This window comes from Malaclemys terrapin, chromosome 12, assembly GCF_027887155.1.
Source record: "Malaclemys terrapin pileata isolate rMalTer1 chromosome 12, rMalTer1.hap1, whole genome shotgun sequence".
Taxonomy (NCBI): domain Eukaryota; kingdom Metazoa; phylum Chordata; order Testudines; family Emydidae; genus Malaclemys; species Malaclemys terrapin.
This window is the reverse complement of record NC_071516.1, coordinates 33,868,728-33,886,597: the sequence shown is the minus strand read 5'-3', so window position 1 is coordinate 33,886,597 and position 17,870 is coordinate 33,868,728. Positions and strand designations below refer to the sequence as shown.

General features: G+C 57.6%; 1 protein-coding gene across 1 annotated transcript; it reads left to right on the top strand.

Moving 5' to 3' along the window:
* Window positions 1-967: 967 nt before the first annotated feature.
* On the top strand, window positions 968-16,889 carry LOC128847090 (von Willebrand factor A domain-containing protein 5A-like). Its single transcript, XM_054046427.1, has 13 exons — window positions 968-1,090; window positions 8,953-9,125; window positions 9,274-9,362; window positions 9,551-9,695; window positions 10,260-10,339; window positions 11,161-11,275; window positions 11,472-11,636; window positions 11,836-11,939; window positions 12,251-12,459; window positions 13,358-13,489; window positions 14,767-14,903; window positions 15,484-15,594; window positions 16,034-16,889. Exons 2-13 carry the CDS (start codon window positions 8,961-8,963, stop codon window positions 16,181-16,183), a joined length of 1,602 nt encoding a protein of 533 aa, XP_053902402.1. The 5' UTR covers window positions 968-1,090; window positions 8,953-8,960; the 3' UTR covers window positions 16,184-16,889.
* Window positions 16,890-17,870: the final 981 nt, after the last annotated feature.

Here is a 17,870-nt window from a genome sequence, read left to right as displayed (position 1 = left end):
CACTGTCCAACCCACCCCTTCCGTCCATCTGTCCGTCCTCACCCCCTCCACGCCTGTCCAACTCTCTTTTCTGTCTGTGCGTCCCCACCCACACATCTTCCTCCTTCCCTCCCTCCCTCTCTCCATCCCCTCCTTCCATCTGTCCATCCATTCCCCCTACATTTCCATCTCTCAGCCGTACCCCAGTCCCTGCCGGGGGCTGGGGCCATGTGTGGGGGGGTCGGTAGTCCCTGATTGTGTTTGTCTGGCCCGGCTGAGGGCAAGTGGGGGCGTTTCCCCGCCTCCCCCAGCAGATGTACAGGGCCCTGTGATGCTCCCCTACATTTCTCCATCCCTCCCCCGGCTCCCAGCCATTCCCTCCATCCAAATGTCCATCCCCACCCCTCTCCTGTCCATCTGTCCCTCATTGCCCCCCTCCACACACACATTTCTCCATCCAGCTCCCAGCTGTACCCTGGTCCCTGCCTGCCCCTACTTGCTGGGAGCTGGCCCCGTGTGCAGGAACGGGGAGCCCGAGAGGAGCCGTCTCTCTGATCTCTGAGCTAGGCCCGACAGCCTGCGGGACTCCCTGCCACAGGACTTGGCTAAGCAGGGGGTTGGGGCTGGGGTCTCAGAGCCATTGCTGGAGGACAGACCCTGTCCCCATCAGTTTCCATGGGAACCCTGTATCTCACCACACACCTTTCCCCCCCCCACAGATCTCCGACCCCGGACCAAGATGACAAGCTGCGGCCTCCTGAACAGTTCCAACAAGCCGGGTGAGTCAGGGTGGGGGGGTCCCATGACTGATGCCCCCTTTCCCCTGGAGCCCATGGGGGGGGGCATGGCTGACATCCCCCTTTCGTGGCACCCATGGGGGTCAGAGGGGCCCGTGGCTGATCTCCCTCTCCCCCCAGTGCCCCTGCGCAGCGGCGTGGTGACGGTGCTGATCTGAGGCTTCGTGGCAGACGTGGGCTGTGAGCTGCTGTACAGGAACGAGGAGCTGGGGCCTGTGGAGGCCGTATTCGTGTTCCCCGAGGCGGCCATCTATGCCTTCCAGGCCCGCCTGGGGGGCGCCTGCATCGAGGCCCAGCTCCACGAGAAGAAAGAGGTACCGGGGGGAGAGACGGTACCAAGGGGGCAGGGTATGGGTACAAACTGGCTCGGGGGCAGGGCAATCTTGGGGTGACCCCATCTCTCCTGGCAGGTGCAAGAGCTGTACAGGGACACACACGCCAGGGGGGGCAGGGGGATGTTGGGGGAATGGGGAATCTTGGGGTGACTTGGTCTCTCCCAGCACACACAGGAGCTGTATGGGGATACCCTGGCAAAGGGATCTTGTGGGATAAGGAGATCTCAGGCTGACCCTGTGTCACGGAGTGTGGGGGGGCACAAGGCCCTGCCCCCCCAGCTTCCTGCAATTCACCATAACTCTCAGCCAGCCAGTAAAGCAGAAGGTTTATTTAGACGACAGGAACACAGCCCAAGACAGGTCTTGCAGGCACAGACAACAGGATCCCCCACAGTTAGGTCCATCTTGGGATCCCAGGGCCCCACAGCCCCCTTGGGAGGTCAGAGCCCTGTCTGCCTCCCAGCCATTCCATCAGCCAGCTCCTGAAACTCTCCCTTCAGCGACCCCTCCCACAGGCTTTGTTCGGTTTCCCAGGCAAAGGTGTCACCTGGCCTCTAACCCCTTCCTGGGTTCTCATATTGCATGCTCAGGTATCTTCCCTCAAGGCCAGTCTCCCATCCCCCAATGCAGACTGTCCTAGCCAACCTCCCCACTCAGCATTCAAAGACCACATTAAGAATAGTCCCAGTTCATCACACCCTGTCTCTCCAGGAGGTGCAGGAGCTGTTACTTCTAAGGGAATTAGGCACCAAAACAAATTAAAATTCTGTGCACAATATTTTAAAATTCTGCATATATTTTTTGTCAAAACAACACAGTGTAATCACGCCAGTTTCCATTATTTTGGTAATTTATTTCAAAATAATGTCAGCAAGTACATCTGTAACAACATAGACCAAAAAAAAAAAAAGATTCTGGTAGATTTTTCCACTAGTAGATTCCTTTCTAGGCTTATTCATACAGAATTTTGTGTAAGAATTCATTTAAACTACAATATAGAATCGGATTTCCTGCCCTTCTCAGAAGCAGCACAAAGGCTTGGGGGAGTCAGGGGTAACGGAGGAGCTGAGGGAGAGGGAAGGAGTCTGGAGTGAACCTCAAGGATTGTTGGGTGTGGGTGGGAGAAGTATGGAACAGGTTTTTTGGGGGGGCGAGTAGGGGAAGGAATTGTTAGGGAGTTGGGGAGCCTCCCAAATGCAGAGGCTCACCCCAAGCCTCTCCCATTCAGTCAGGCACATCTGCCCCTGTCTCCACACACCCCCGCATTGGTCTCTGCAGCCTCCTCCCCCATCCCTGTGTGTCCCTGCATCCCCCTTCCCCTGTTCCCGTGTGGCCCTGCAGCTCCCCTCCCTCTGAACTTGGCTCAACAGTGTCACCCCACTAGCTCCTGAGCCCACAGCCCAGACTCTCCCCCGCCCACCAGCCCTTCTGAACCCCCGTCTGTGACCCCCGCTCCCCCGGCAGCCCCACTCTGTCCTAACCTGGCTCCGCGGGCAGGGTGCTGTTAAGAATGCAGCCGGCTCCTGGCTGCTCTAGTGCCACAGCAGCCTCTGGTGGGTGAAGGTGGAACTGCAGCACTTCTTGGACAGAATGTATTTTTTGTAGGGGATAGCTCAGTGGTTTGAGCATTGGCCTGCTAAACCCAGGGTGGTGAGTTCAATCCTTGAGGGGGCCCACTTAGAGATCTGGGGCAAAATCAGTACTTGGTCCTGCTAGTGAAGGCAGGGGGCTGGACTCTATGACCTTCCAGTTCTAGGAGATAGGATATCTCCATTTATAATAAAAAAAAAAAAAAAAAACACACACACCTGTATGAGAATGTGCTGGCCAGGGGTAGGGCAGGGGTAGGGCAGGGGGACCCTGTCTCTCTGGCAGGCACAAGAGCTGTACGGGGACACGCTTGCCGGGGGACACAGCTCGTTCTTGCTGCAGCAGGGACACCATAAGGGAGGCTCAACTTATATGTATACCTCAAATTAAAAAACAGTGAGAACCAAAAAAAAAATGCCACCATGGCTAAACAACAAAGTAAAAGAAGCAGTGAGAAGCAAAAAGGCATCCTTTAAAAAGTGGAAGTTAAATCCTAGTGAGGAAAATAGAAAGGAGCATAAATTCTGGCAAGTGAAATGTACAATGCCCTTATCCTCCTTGAGGGGGGGAGGGATAGCTCAGTGGTTTGAGCATTGGCCTGCTAAACCCAGGGTTGTGAGTTCAATCCTTGAGGGGGCCACTTGGGGATCTGGGGCAAAAATCAGTACTTGGTCCTGCTAGTGAAGGCAGGGGGCTGGACTCAATGACCTTTCAAGGTCCCTTCCAGTTCTAGGAGATAGGATATCTCCATTAATTTAATTCTCTGGGGAAAATCTCAAGGGGCTGAGACCAGCCTGTGGGGGTGAAATCCTGGACATTCAAGGGGTTCTGGTTCCCTTTGCTTTCTGGGAGTTTCCCTCTCCTTGATTTTGAATGAAAGAAAATGGGGGGCTGGGAAAATATCACCCCCAAATTGGAAAGATTTAGCCAAACAAAGTCAGAATTTTTGCAGTGTTTTCTGCAAGAAGAGCCAAGTCCTCGTGTTGCCTTTGGGGTGTTTTTCCCTCTCTCCCTTCCCTCCTAACCTGGAGTTGCTCCCTCCCCCGGCTGCATGATGGGCACTGAGCTGGGCGTGAGAGCCAGCGGGACCCTGCTCTCCAGGAGCCATGGGGAAGTGTCTGTGTCTGTCACCCCACCAGGTGTCACTGGCTGAGGCCTCCCCATGGGACCGAGACGTGGAGCTGCTGGTGTATTACACGGAGCCGCACAAACCCAGCGCGGTGCTGGAGGTCGGGTTGCCCGGAGCAGAGCCGGGGGGGGGGGATCCTTCACTCTGCTGCCCCTGGCCGGAGGGGTGGGAATGGGGGGGTCCATGGGCTGGGGATGGGGGGGGGTGTTCTGGGCAGTGAGGTCGTGGGGACTAGGACAATGAGAGGGATGGTAGGGGAATGGGAGGTCCTACGGCTGATGGCAGTGCGTGCTCAGAGAGGTGCTGGGGGAATCTGGGGGCAGGGTTAAAAAAGTTCTAGAGCAGATTTTAAATTAAGGGCTGGGGGGAAGCTGACAGGTACTGAGGAACACATGGTTCGAACAGAGAGAGGATCTAAGGAAGAGAGGATGGAAGATGATAAAATACAGGTAGGATCTGATGAGAGAGAGTCAAATGAAAGAAAGTCCCATTCAATTACATCACATAATGGCAGACAGCTAAAAAGTGACAAGTTTTTAAAGTGCTTATATACCAGTGCTAGAATTCTAAATAATAAGATGGATGAACTTGGGTGCCTTGTATTAAATGAGGGTATTGATATAAAAGGCATCACAGAAACTTGGTGGAATGAGGATAATCAATGGGACACAGAAATAGCAGGGTACAAAATATATCAGACGGACAGAACAGGTCGTGCTGGTCGGGGAGTGGCACTATATGTGAAAGAAAACATAGAATCAAATGAAGTAAAAATCTTAAATGAACCAAACTGTACCACAGAATCTCTATGGATAGTAATTCCATGCTCGAATAATAAGAATATAGCAGTAGGGATATACTACTGACCACCTGACCAGGATGGTGATAGTGACTGTGAAATGCTCAAGGTGGATAGAGAGGCTATTAAAATAAAAAATTCAGTAATAATAATGGGGGATTTCAGTTATCCCCATATTGACTGGGTACATGTCGCCTCAGGACAGGATGCAGAGATAGTTTCTTGACACCTTAAATGACTAGTCCTGGAACCCACAAGATAAGAGGCAATTCTTGATTAGTCCTTAGTGGAGCACAGGATCTGGTCCAAGAGGTGAAAATACCTGGGCCACTTGGTAATAGTGAGCATAATATAATTAAATTTAACATCCCTGTGGTTGGGAAAACACCATAGCAGCCCACCACGGTAGCATTTAATTTCAGAAAGAGGAACTACACAAAGATGAGGAAGTTAAGCAGAAATGAAAAGGTACAGCACCAAAAGTGAAATCCCTGCAAGCTGCACGGAAACTTTTTAAAGACACCATAAGGGAGGCTCAACTTATATGTATACCTCAAATTAAAAAACAGTGAGAACCAAAAAAAAAATGCCACCATGGCTAAACAACAAAGTAAAAGAAGCAGTGAGAAGCAAAAAGGCATCCTTTAAAAAGTGGAAGTTAAATCCTAATGAGGAAAATAGAAAGGAGCATAAATTCTGGCAAGTGAAATGTAAAAATATAATTAGAAAGGCCAAAAAAGAATGTGAAGAACAGTTAGCCAAAGATTCAAAAAGTAATAGCAAAAATGTTTTTAAGTTCATCAAAAGCAGGAAGCCTGTTAAACAACCAGTGGGGCCACTGGACGATCGAGATACTAAAGGAGCACTCAAGGAGGATAAGGGCATTGTAGAGAAACTAAATGAATTTGCATTGGTCTTCACAGCTGAGGATGTGAGGGAGATTCCCAAACCTGAGCCATTCTTATTAGATGACAAATCTGAGGAATGGTCCCAGATTGAGGTGACATTAGAGGAGGTTTTGGAACAAATTGATAAACTAAACAGCAATAAGTCACCAGGACCAGATGGGATTCACCCAAGAGTTCTGAAGGAACTGAAATGTGAAATTGCAGAACTACTAACTGTGGTCTGTAACCTATCATTTAAATCAGCTTGTGTACCAAATGACTGGAGAATAGCTAATGTGACACCAATTTTTAAAAAGGGCTCCAGCGGTGAGCCCGGCAATTACAGGCCGGTAAGCCTGACTTCAGTATCGGGCAAACGGGTTGAAACGATAGTAAAGAACAGAATTGTCAGACACATAGATGAACATGATTTGTTGGGGAAGAATCAACATGGTTTTGAGGGGGTCAACAAGCATGTGGACAAGGGTGATCCAGTACATATAGTGTACTTGGCCTTTCACAAAGCCTTTGACAAGGTCCCTCACCAAAGGCTCTTAAGCAAAGTAAACTGTCATGAGATGAGAGGGAAGGTCCTCACATGCATTCGTAGCTGGTTAAAAGATAGGGAACAAAGGGTAGGAATAAATGGAGAGGGGTAAATAGTGGTGTCCCCCAGGGGTCTGTGCTGGGATGAGGGCTGTTCAACATATTCATAAATGGTCTGGAAAAAGGGGTAAACAGTGAAAAACATTAAAAATTCTGCTTCAAAAATATAAAAATTCCACGCACAGCGTTTTAAATTTCTGCAAATGTTATTTGTCAGATCAATATGGCGGCTCCAGCATGGCATTGGGGAGCACAGGCCCTGGCTGCACAGAGGTGGGAGATCACTGTGCACCTCCCCCCAGGACACACACTCAGCGGTGAGGCTACACCCAACCCTGACACAGCACAAGGACTGGGCCTGCCCCAGAAACACCCCAGGGCCCTGCCCCTCCATGCCAGGCACACCAGGGGTGGGGCAGGCAGGCTCAGGAAGGCAGGATCCAAGTGTGGAGGGGCTTAGTGTGGGGGGATTCAGGTGTGGGTTGAGAGGGTTCTGTGTGGGGTAGTCTGGGTGCGGGCAGCTCAGTGGGGGATCTGCAGGGGGAGAATCTGGATGCACAGGAGCTTGTTGGGAGGTTCTGGGTGCAAAGGTAATGGGACTCTGCAGGGGGTCCAGGTGAAGGTGGTTGGGGCCCAGCAGGGCTCTGGGTGTGGGGGGTAGAGCTCGGCTCGGGGGCCTGGGTGTGGGGGGCTCAGTGGGGTGGGGATCCGAGTGCAGGTGGCTCGTTGGGGTGGTCCAGGTGCAGCGGGAGTGGGGCTCATCAGGTAGGTTCTGAGTGCGGGGGGGTGAGGCTCTGCAGGAGGGTCTGGGTATGAGGGTGTCTGGATGCATGTGGGTTGGACGGATGGGGGAGCAGTTCCCTGTACAGGGATTCCTCCCCCTTCAGCTGAAGAGCGATGGGTGCAGGAATTGATGGGTGAGGGAGGAGTTTGCAGAGCTTCCTGCAGCTGTGGGAGAAATCTGGGGTTGGGTCTGACCCGACCCCAATTGCCATGCTGGGGAAGAGGAAGTCCCGTCCTCCCCAGCCCAGCTGGGACTAGCAGCTGACCCCAGCACAGGGTAGGAGCCAATAGCTGGGTCTTTCCCAGTCCCGCCCCCTGCCCCACAGTGATTTACCTCTCTGCCGGCTGCCCTGGGCACCTGAAACATATGCCTGGGGAGGGTCACATGACCGCTCTTGTGGCTTCCCTTTGCTTCCCCATCAGAAAGTCACTTTTTTGCAGGGAAGCAAAGAAATCGGCACTGGACATAAATTCTGTGCATGTTCAGTGGTGCAGAATTCCCCCAGGAGAAAAACATCCACTCAATGTGCAGCGGCAATCCAAAAAGCAAACCAAATATTAGGAATCATTAGGAAAGGGATAGATAATAAGACAGAAAATATTGTATTGCCTCGAGATCAGCAGTTCTCAAACTTTAGCAACCTGAGGTTCCCCATTTTGATTTAAATTTTTTTGGGACCCCCTGCCCCTTCCTGGCGAGGACAGTGAGCGGAGCCTCACTGGCTGCCCAAGCACCTAGGGCCACAGGGAGCTGGCAGCCGCTTCCGGGTGGAGGAGTTGAGGGAGAGGGAAGAGTTGGTCAGTGTGACCCACGGACACCATGGAGTTCCCTCGCAGACCCCCAGGGGTCCGCGGACCCCAGTTTGAGAAACGCTGCTCTAGATGAATCCATGGTACGCCCTCATATTGAATACTGTGTGTGGATGTGGTCGCCCCATCTCAAAAATATATATATTGGAATTGGAAAAGGTTCAGAAAAGGGCGACAAAAATGATTAGGGGTATGGAACGGTTTCCATATGAGGAGAGATTAATAAGACTGGGACATTTCAGCTTGGAAAAGAGACGACTAAGGGGGGATATGATTGAGGTCTATCATATCATGACAGGTGTGGAGAAAATAAATAAGGAAGTGTTATTTACTCCTCATAACACAAGAACCAGAGGTCACCAAATGAAACTAATAGGCAGCGGATTGAAAACAAACACAAGGAAGTATTTCTTCACACAACACACAGTCAACCGTTGGAACTCCTTGCCAGAGGATGTTGAGAAGGCCAAGACTGTAACGGGTCAAAGAAGAGCTAGACAAGTTCATGAATGATAGGTCCATCAACAGCTACTAGCCAGGATGGGCAGGGGTGGGGTCTGTAGCCTCTGTTTGCCAGAAGCTGGGAATGGGCAACGGGATGGATCACTTGATGATACCCTGTTCTGTTCATTCCCTCTGAAGCACGTGGCATTGGCCACTGTTGGCAGACAGGACACTGGGCTAGATGGACCTTTGGTCTGACCCAGTCTGGTCATTCTTATGATTATGGATGGGTGTTGAAGGAGCTGAGGATGAGGTGTGTGTGGGGGCTCAGGGGACCAGAGCGGGGGGTTTCAGCGGAGCTGGGGGTGGGAGGGTGGGGTGCCTGGGAGCAGTAGACACTGGGGTGCACTGCAGGTTTGGGAATATGGGGGAGAATGGGAAATGGAAGGGCAGGTGCTGGGGGGCTGGTAATTGGGGACAGTGTGGAATCTAGGGGAAAGAGGTATGGGGGGAGGGATGGAGGTGGGGCTCTGGGGCATCCGGGGGATACTGAGAGGATGCGGGTGGTGGGGGATCTAGGGAGAGGATGATATGGGGGGAGGGACAGAGGGGTGGGGCTCTGGGGCAGTTGGGGGGCTGGAGGCAGTGGGGGATCGATGGGAAGGGCAGGAGGGGGAGCGACATGGGTGGGACTCTGGGGCAGGAGGGGGGACCTGGGGGCTCTCACAGGCTCACAGGGCTCAACCCCATGCCCCCCCACCCCCCATTTGGGGCTGGCCCCTTCTCCCTGCAGGCTCCCTGATGGGTGACCCGGCCATGATGGTGACCCTGCTGCCCAGCCTGCCCGAGGCTATACCAGGCCAGAGCTTGGCCGGGGAGTTCATCTTCCTACTGGACCGCTCCGGCAGCATGGGGTGCCCCATGGACGGCCGAGACCACTCCCCCCAGAGCATCGACAGTGCCAAGGTACGGCCAGGCAGGAGACCACACTAGATGGGTCTGTGGAGGGGAGCAGTTCAGGCTGGCTGGGCCTGGGGGGGGCAGAGCTGAATGGAGCAGCAGCCCAGGCTGGTTGGGCCCGTGGGGGTGACACCATCTGTCTGTCCATCCCCAGGAGACCCTGGTCCTGCTGTTGAAGAGTTTGCTCCTGGGCTGTTATTTCAACATCTACAGCTTTGGGTCTCGGTTCGAGTCCTTCTGCCGGTGAGTCGGTGGGGGTGGGAGGGCGTGCTGCTGGCTGGGTTGGGGGCAGGGCTGGCTGGGGTCGGGGGCAGGGCTGGCAGGTGGTGGGGGTGGCTGGGGTCGGGGTGTCTGTGAGTTGGGGGCAGGGCTGGCTGCAGTCGGGATGTCCCTGGTTCAGCCGGCCCCTGACCCCTCAGCGCCCCCCGCAGGCAGAGCGTGGGATACACCCAACAGACCATGGCCAAGTCCCTGCAGCGCGTCAGGCAGCTCCAGGCCGACCTGGGGGGCACCGAGATCTTGGCACCGCTACGATCCATTTACCGCAGCCCCTGCCGAGACGGGCACCCACGCCAGGTATCAGAGGCAGCTGCAGGGCATCCCCGGGGGCTCGGTGGGGGGCTGGGGGTAGCTGATGGGGGTCGCTTGCCGAGGGGCTGGGGGGGTAGCTGATGGGGGGTTGGGGGGGAGGCTTAGAATAGGACTGGGGCCGACGGGGGGCCAGTGCCCCTGGGGGTGGTGGCAGGCCATGGTAGGCAGGAGCTGTGGGGGTACCTCTATATAGAGCTGGGGGGAAGCGCTGGGTGCTGAGCCCAGCTCTGGGGGTGCCTTGCAGCCGGGGGGCAGGTAGAGCATGTTGTGGGGGGCACGAGGGAGCTCCCGGAAAGGTGCCCACAGCAGTCGGGTGGGTTAATGTCTCCAGGGGCCAGGGAACAGGTGAGAGTTGGGGGTCACAGTTAGAATAAGGGGTCACTGTCAGCCCCCCAGGGGAGATGTCTGGGAAGGGAGGGACGGGGGTTGGGGGTTTTTATGGGGCTGAGGGTCTCTGGGAGGGGGGTCAGTGGGGAAGATTCTCTGGGGGCTGCCTCCATTCCCAGTGGGAGGGGGTCCCCGACTCTGACAGCATCTCTACCCCGCCAGCTGTTTGTGTTCACGGACGGGGAGGTGGGGAACACCCAGGACGTCATCGCTGAGGTGCAGCGTCACTGGCGGGCCCACAGGTAACAGGGGAACCTGCCCTCCAGCATCCCTCCCACCCTGCCCCCCAGCCCTGCCTCCCAGCGACTTCCCACCCTGCCACCTATCGCCCCCCCCAACCCTGCTATCACGTGTACCGGCCCGAGCGCACAGCAGCTCTGCAGCAGGTCTGTGATATGAATACCGGCGAATTGCCCCACTGCTAATCAATAGTAACCTGTCACACAGCATCATGCCTGTCCCCCAGCCCTGCCGGCCTGGGGACCGTCTGCCCCACAGCACCCCTCAACCCTGCCACCACCCCTACCGCTGGGGACCCTCTGCCCCACAGCACCCCTCAACCCTACCCCCAGCCCTGCCGACCTGGGGACTGTTGCCCCACAGCACTCCTCGACCCTACCACCAGCCCTGCCGGCCTGGAGACCCCCCAGCAACCCCAAACACTGTCCTCCCAGCCCTGCTGGCATGGGCACCTTCAGCAACCCCAAACTCTCTCCCCCCAGCCTGGGGACCCCCAGCACCTCCCATCCCTGCCTCCCATTATCTCCCCAAAGCTGACCCTGCCCTGCCCACCTGGAGACCCCCCAGCAACCCCAAACTCTCTCCCTCCAGCCCTGCCAGCATGGAGAACCTCTGCCCCTATCATCTCCCCCCAACCCTGCCAACAGAAAGACCCCAACCCCAGCATCTGCCCATCCCTTCACCTCACCCTTCCCCGCAGCCCTACTAGCCCCTCTCCAACTGCCCCCCAGCACTGAATGGCCCCCCCATCTCTGCCCCTCCCACTCCTGTCTCTGAACTCCTCCCCCCCCCCCCCCCCGCCCGGACTCTGCCCACCCTGCAGGTGCTTCTCCTTTGGAATCGGGGAAAGGGCCTCCACGGCTCTGGTCAAAGGCATCGCCCGGGCAGCAGGGGGCAGCGCCGAGTTCATCACAGGCCAGGACCGCATGCAGCCCAAGGTGAGAACCCAGGAGTCCCGGCTTCCCCCTCCCCCTCCTGCCCTAACCCTGCAGACACCCACTCCCGTCCCAGAGCTGGGAGAGAACCCAGGAGTCCTGGCTCCCAGCCCTCCACCAGTCCCCACACCCACCCCCAGGCCGGGGATAGGACCCTGGTGTCCTGGACCCATCCTGGGTGTGTCGGTCCCTTCCCCAGGCGCTGCAGTCTCTGAAGCGGGCCCTGCAGCCGGCCGTGACTGGGATCTCGCTGAGCTGGGATCTGCCCCCTGGGATGGAGGCGGCGCTGCTGGGCCGGGGCCCTGAGGTGATCTTGCCTGGGCAGCGGTGCCTCATCTACGCCCAGCTCCGCAGGCAGCCCCAGGTGAGAGAGCAACCCCCCCCCCCCCCGGACACCCCCAGGGCTCGGGGTCAGTGACTGAGCCGGGAACCTCCCACCCCCTCTTGGGTGATAACTCTGACCCCCTAACGATGGCCATTGAGCTGGGGGCTCTGTGCTACCCAGCCCCATTGATTTTCTCCCCCCTCACGCTGCCCTTCTGACCCCCTTTCTCTGCCTGCAGCCCCCAGACACTGCCATGGGGGGCGTCACCCTGCAGTACCGCATCCATGACCAGACCTACAAGGAGATGCTGCAGTTCCCCCTGCAGCCACAGGATGCAGACAGGTGACAGCAATACTCCCTGGTCCCCATCCTCCCCAAGCCGCTGGGTCCTGCCCCCCACATCCCCACCCCCAGCATAATAGAGATTGGAGGGGACCTGCCCCAGGTTACAGAAGGAAGCAGGAGTCCTGGCTCCCAGCCTCCCTGCTGTGACCACTAGACCCCACTCCCCTCCTATAGCCAGAGATAGAACCCAGGAGTCCTGGCTCCCAATCCCCCCCATACACTATCCCACTAGCCCCTGCTCCCCTCCCCATGGTGGCAGGAACCCAGGCATCCGGGGCTCACCCCATGACTCTCTGTCCCCAGCACAGGCTGCCCATTCACCGGCTGGCAGCCAAGTCACTGCTGCTGGAGCTGGAGGGGGCCGTGGACACCAGGTCGGAGGGGGACCGGTGCTGGGTGCTGGAGACCAGCCTGAGCTTGGGGGTCGTCTGCTCCCTCACGGCCTACGTGGGGGTGGACACGGAGCGGGGGCAGCCGGTGCAGGGGCCGCTGGTGAGACGGGACATCCTGCTGAGAGGTAACCCCGGAGGGGTCGGGGATCCCGGCACTGGGGGGGGATCAGCATGGGAGGGGCTCAGGTGGGAGGGGGAACCTACCTGGCACTGTGGGAGGAACCTGGCTTCGGGGTGAGGGAAGGGGGAGGGAATTATGGGAAGGATCCCAGAACAGGGGGATCCCAGTGTGAGAGGAGGGACTCAGAAGCATGGGTTATGGGCTAACATCCCTTTTCTCTTCTCCCTGCCCCAGCTCCCGTGGGGCTGAGCTGCCCCCTCCGTGCCCCCCCCAGGGCGACCCCAGTGCCCCCGTCCCCAGGGAAGGGGGAGAGTGGCGGGCGCTGGCCGGGTGGGATGGGGAGCAGCCCTCAGTGCCTGGCCCATCCCAGCCGGGAGAGTGGGGCCTGTGGGATGGACGGACAGACAGATGGACCCAGAATCGGAGACCCAAACAGACGGGGGCAGAGACTGAGAATCAGACAGTCGAACCCAGGCAGAGAAGCCGACCCCCACAGGCAGGGACCAGAGGGGCGGGCGCATCGCTGTTGTGAGCAGGCCTGGCTAGCGGGGGCCCCTGCCCCCCCCCCAGCATCCTGCCCTCATCCATGTGGTGCAGCACCCACCCTTGTGTCCTCTGGGGCTGGATGAGGGGTCCAAGCTGGGGGAAAGCAGCAGGGGAGGGGCTAGATCAAGGGGGTCCCAGCTTGGGGGGAAGGGGCTGGGGGGAGATCCTGACTCTGAGGGAGCTTGGGGGAGAGGAGGATGGGGCTGGGTGTCAGGGGTCCCAGCTGGGGGGCATGGGAGAGGGGTCCCAACGGTGTGTTGGCTCTGTGTGCTGGGGGAGGATTTCCCTTCCCTCTCTTAGCTTATCTCTGTCCGCGTGTCTGTCTGTCCCTCTCTGTCAGTCCGTCTCCTCCCCAGGCTTCGGGGCCGCACCGCACATGGCCATGTGCTGTTCCGCCTCTGTGCCCATGGACGAGCTCCTAGAGACCGCCTGTGTGTCCATGGGCTTCGCCGCGGACTGCGACTTTGAGGACTTCTCGGCTGTGTCAGGTGAGAACCACTGCGCGCCCCTTACCGCTCCGGGGCACTAACCCCTAGAGCTCCCCATGGCCAGTACCAGCTATCTCCTCCCCTGGCTCCCTCGCCATCCCAAAGCTCAGCCGGGGGAGCCCCCAACGCAAGGGCAGGAAGTCCTGCATACACGGCGCCCAGCCAGAGACTGCACCCCAGAAAGGTGAGGGGGGCGGGGGCTGGCAGTCAGGACTCGGGGCAGGCGGCAAACCCCAGGATGACGCTTCATCGGGTCAGAGACAGACGTGCCCTGACGGTCCCGGAGCTGGGCAAGTGTTTAACAGCTACATAGAAAGTGAAGGAACTTCCTGGGCAAAACACTGCTGTGACGCTGGGGGAGGGGCAATCCGCAGCTGAGTTTTTTAAGTGTCGGGACGCAAATGATCTTGCAACAAAATGAAAAAAATAAGGAAACTCCCAGGCAATAAACTTTGTGAAGCTGGAATTTGGGGTGTGAGTTTGTATCAATGAGCTAATTGGGGGGGGGCAACTGGGCAGCGGAGGGGGTAATCAGTCACTTTTTAGTAACAGAAATGTCGCTGAGCAGTTTTCTCTGAAATAGACGCAGCTAAATTCCCAGACAAAAATACCTTGTGAAGCTGGGCCAAAGCTTAGATGTTTGTACAGGTGAGTTCAGGGGCACAGATCGTGGTTGGCCGGTCTGGTTTCTAAACAAAGAAGCCCACGAAAGGCAGAATTTTTAAAGTTAAGGCTAATCTTAAAACCTGAATTTCAAGTCTGCTGTAGCCCAGCTAACCTTAACTCTGCCTCATAACCCTGGCCCAGGCATGGTTATATCATATAGACTGTGTAACATCCCATCTCCCCTATGCCTTTAGACGGTTCTGTGTCTCCCTGAACGTAGGTCTGTATCACAGGTTGTAGTACAGGATGGTCCCGGGGTCAGATTGTGTTTGAGAAACACCCTGGGGTTGTGAGATTAATGACTGGGGCTGAGACATTCATGGGGCCCAAGGGACTTTGATTCCCAACTCCAACTGCAAATTACTTGTCATCCCATGGGTGCAGAAAGGGGCAGAGTTAAGGGTGCCCACGGAGAGGTTAAGGGTGCAGAGGAGCAGATAAAGGATGCCCATGGATGGGGCAGCATTCAGGATGCCCATGGAGGGGCAGAGTTAAGGATTCACGAAGGGTCACAGTTAAGGTTGTTGGCTGTCCCCTAGCCTGGACAGGCCATGTTGCTGTTCTGTACCTATAACCCTGTGCAAGAGCCATCTCCCCACGTCTCTCCCTAGAGCGGGCACCGGAGGAGTCTCCCCTGCTGAGGCTGGTGTCTTTGCAGAATGCCGACGGCTTTTGGGACCTGGACCCCCGCCTGGCCGCTGCGCTGGGGGTGAGCGAGACCGACGCCAGGGGGAGGATGCCCAGTAAGGTGAGTGCAGGGGATGGAGGAGGGGGGAGAGACGGGGGTGTGGGGGAAGGTGCCATGAGTTGGGCCTGTTCTCTGCTCCTAGATGAGACTGGGCATGACCCAGTCTGAAGGGTCGGGGTCTGAGAGCAACTGGATCAAATGACTCCTAAATCTGGAGCCCAGTGGGGGAGACAGGCCCACAACGGGGAGCTAGGAACCCCCTTGAAGGGGATCGGAGCATTGGATCTAGGGGGCCCAGGGCTGTGGGGGGACATGGGGAGGCCCAGGCTGGGTCCTCTCTGAGGCTGTCTCCCTACCCCCAGGCATCCGACCGGGCATCTGGGTAGGGGGTCCACAATGCTAGAGTGCGGGGGCTGGGAACCCTCTGAGTCTGGGGAAGGGGTGGGAGCGCTGAATTGGGGGGTCCCCAGAGCAGGGGAATGGGGATAGCATTGGGGGGGCAGAAGGGTCCCTAGGGCAGGGGGATGCGGGCAATGCTGGGAGGGGTGCCGGGGGGTTCCAGGGGCAGGGGGATGGGGGCAGCGCTCAGGAGGACAGGGGCTGGGCGTTATCTCAGGCTGTCTCTCTCTTCCCCGCACAGGACGTGGCCCCCGGCGTCTGGGCCACAGTGCTGGCCGTGGTCTGGCTGCACGGCTGGGCCGCGGGGCAGCGTGACGAGTGGGAGCTGCTGGAGGCCAAGGCTGTGGGCTGGGTACGGGGCCAAGCAGATGAGAGGGGAGTGGGGGGTTGGGGACAGTGCCCAGGTCGTTGACCATAGAACCCCTGCCCCATAGCTCAGGCCCCTCCCCCCTCCCCCCCCCCCCGAGATCCCAAAAACCCACAGTACCAACCCTACCCCATAGGAATCCACAGTCCAGCCAACCACAGCCCTGAGATCCTGCGCCCCATGGGTCCCAGGGCCCCCTGCCCCCCGGCTTCCTAACAGCCTCTGGCGCCCCAGCCAGATCCCCAGAGGTCTCCAGTCCCAGGACAGACAGGCTCCAAGCCCCCTGCTTCCCAACATCAGTCCCCTAGGCTGTGAGCTCTCTGCCCTTTGTCCCCCAGTCCCTCGGCTGGTGTCTTCTTCCCCCTCCCTCCCACCCCCCAGTTCCCCAGGGCTGATGTCTCCCCCGACCCTCTTCTCGTTGCAGGGCCCCGGCTCAGCGAATGCCTGGAAGCTGCCAACACCCTGCTGGGCTGCAGCGTTGGCCCTGCTGTCTTCAAGCTCTGAACCCCCCAGATCCCTGTACCCCCCCCCTCGCAAGCTACCCTGGGCCTCCAACCCAGCTGAGGCCCCCTGATACCCATACCTCCCCTCCAAGCTATCCTGGGCTTCCAGCCCCGCTGAGCCCCCCCGCAGGGATCCTAAATTAAGAGCAGCCAGTTGGTTTGTGTAAGTTTAACGAAAACAGTTTAAATTGACCCTGTAACTTACAGCGGAGGAAGGTCGTTGTGCAGACAGGCCCTTGGTGCTGCGGGCGGAGACTGTCTCTGCCAGCCCCTCGCTGGAATAAAGCAGTTCCACAGGTTTGTCTGCCTGGCTTTGTCTGGGGTCCCGGGGCACCACGCTTCCCTCAGCTGCCCAGGGCACTGGGTTCCCAGCAGGGTTAGGGACCGCCTACCCTGAACAGGTGGATTAGCTCCCAGCTCCGGCTTTCTGGTGGGGCGGCTGGACCCAGACACTGGGGCGGCTGGCTGGGGCCGGGAGGAGCCCCGGAGAGCGGGGAGCACATGGGGTGCAGGGGGCAGACACGGGGCATGGACCCAGGGCGGGGTTTAGCAGGACGTTTTAGCTCTGGGTCTGTGTGGGTCCCTGACACCCCCTCACTGGTCTCTGCTCCACCAGGAGAATGAGCTGCCAAGCCCAGAAAAACTTTCCCTTCTCGGACGCTGTTGGGACACGTGATTCCCATTCAGATACCTGGGAACCGGGTGTCCAGCCCCCCAGCAGCTCGGGAACCTCCTGCCCTGCCTGGAGCGAGGAACCAGCGGCGTTGTAATGGGACAGGGAAGCAGCAAACGCTCTCCCCCCCCCCCCTTCTCACGCAGCCCCCCTCCCCCCCCAAGGCTGCTCCCATCTGTGAGCTGACGCCGACAGTCGTGTGGACTCTGGCAGCCGAATGTCTTGTGCGGAGCCCCAGCGGCTGCGGTGCCAGGCCCTGCTGCTGCCAGCCCAGGGCATTGAAATTGGAAGGAAGAATTCTAGAGAGAAAAGACGGGGGGAGATTTTCCAGGCCCAGATGGCAGCCGGGTGCCCAGCTCCCCCGGACAGTCTAGAGAGACGCGGGTTGTTATCCTGATATGTAACAGCGATAAACCCAGGGGAGTTGGCGCCCAGCCCAGGCCTAGGGGTGGGCCAAACCCCCACCTCCGAGGCTAGGAGCTGGTTGGGGGCAGACGGAATCCAGACTTTTTGTAGGTCGCCAGGCAGAAAGCTCCGTGAAGGTGAAGTTCAAGGTGAGGTGCCTGTCCCTGTGAGGTAAGAAATATCCCATGGCTGGTGCTGGGATCCCCACAGCACGTGTTGCAGACCCCAGAGACTCCCTGTCTCCGTGACCCTGAAAAGAAATACAAACCCATTCAGCCAGGAAACGCAGAGCATGGTCCCCAAATGCCCTTAACTCTGCCCGCAGCCGGCACAGGATCTTACAATTCTAACAGAGGTGCCCAACTCCCACTTCTGGCTCTGCCGTCCAACGTTCGGGCTTCCACGGTGTTTCCCAACCCTGCTCAGCTGCTGCTGAGCCCTGCGAGCTCCTGCTGCACCTGACTGTTGTAGATAAATCTCTGATAATTTTCATATGACTTTACATTGTGCCTCTTCATATAACCTTGTGGTGGGTCTACCCACGTGTGACCTCTGTTTTCATGGAACTTTGTATCAAAGCCTCATTTAGAAACTTTGCATTGCCCTTGGTATAATATTATAGCCCCTAAGGATAGAATAAGATAGAAGAAAAATTTCTGTTTGCTAGCAGTAGAACAAGA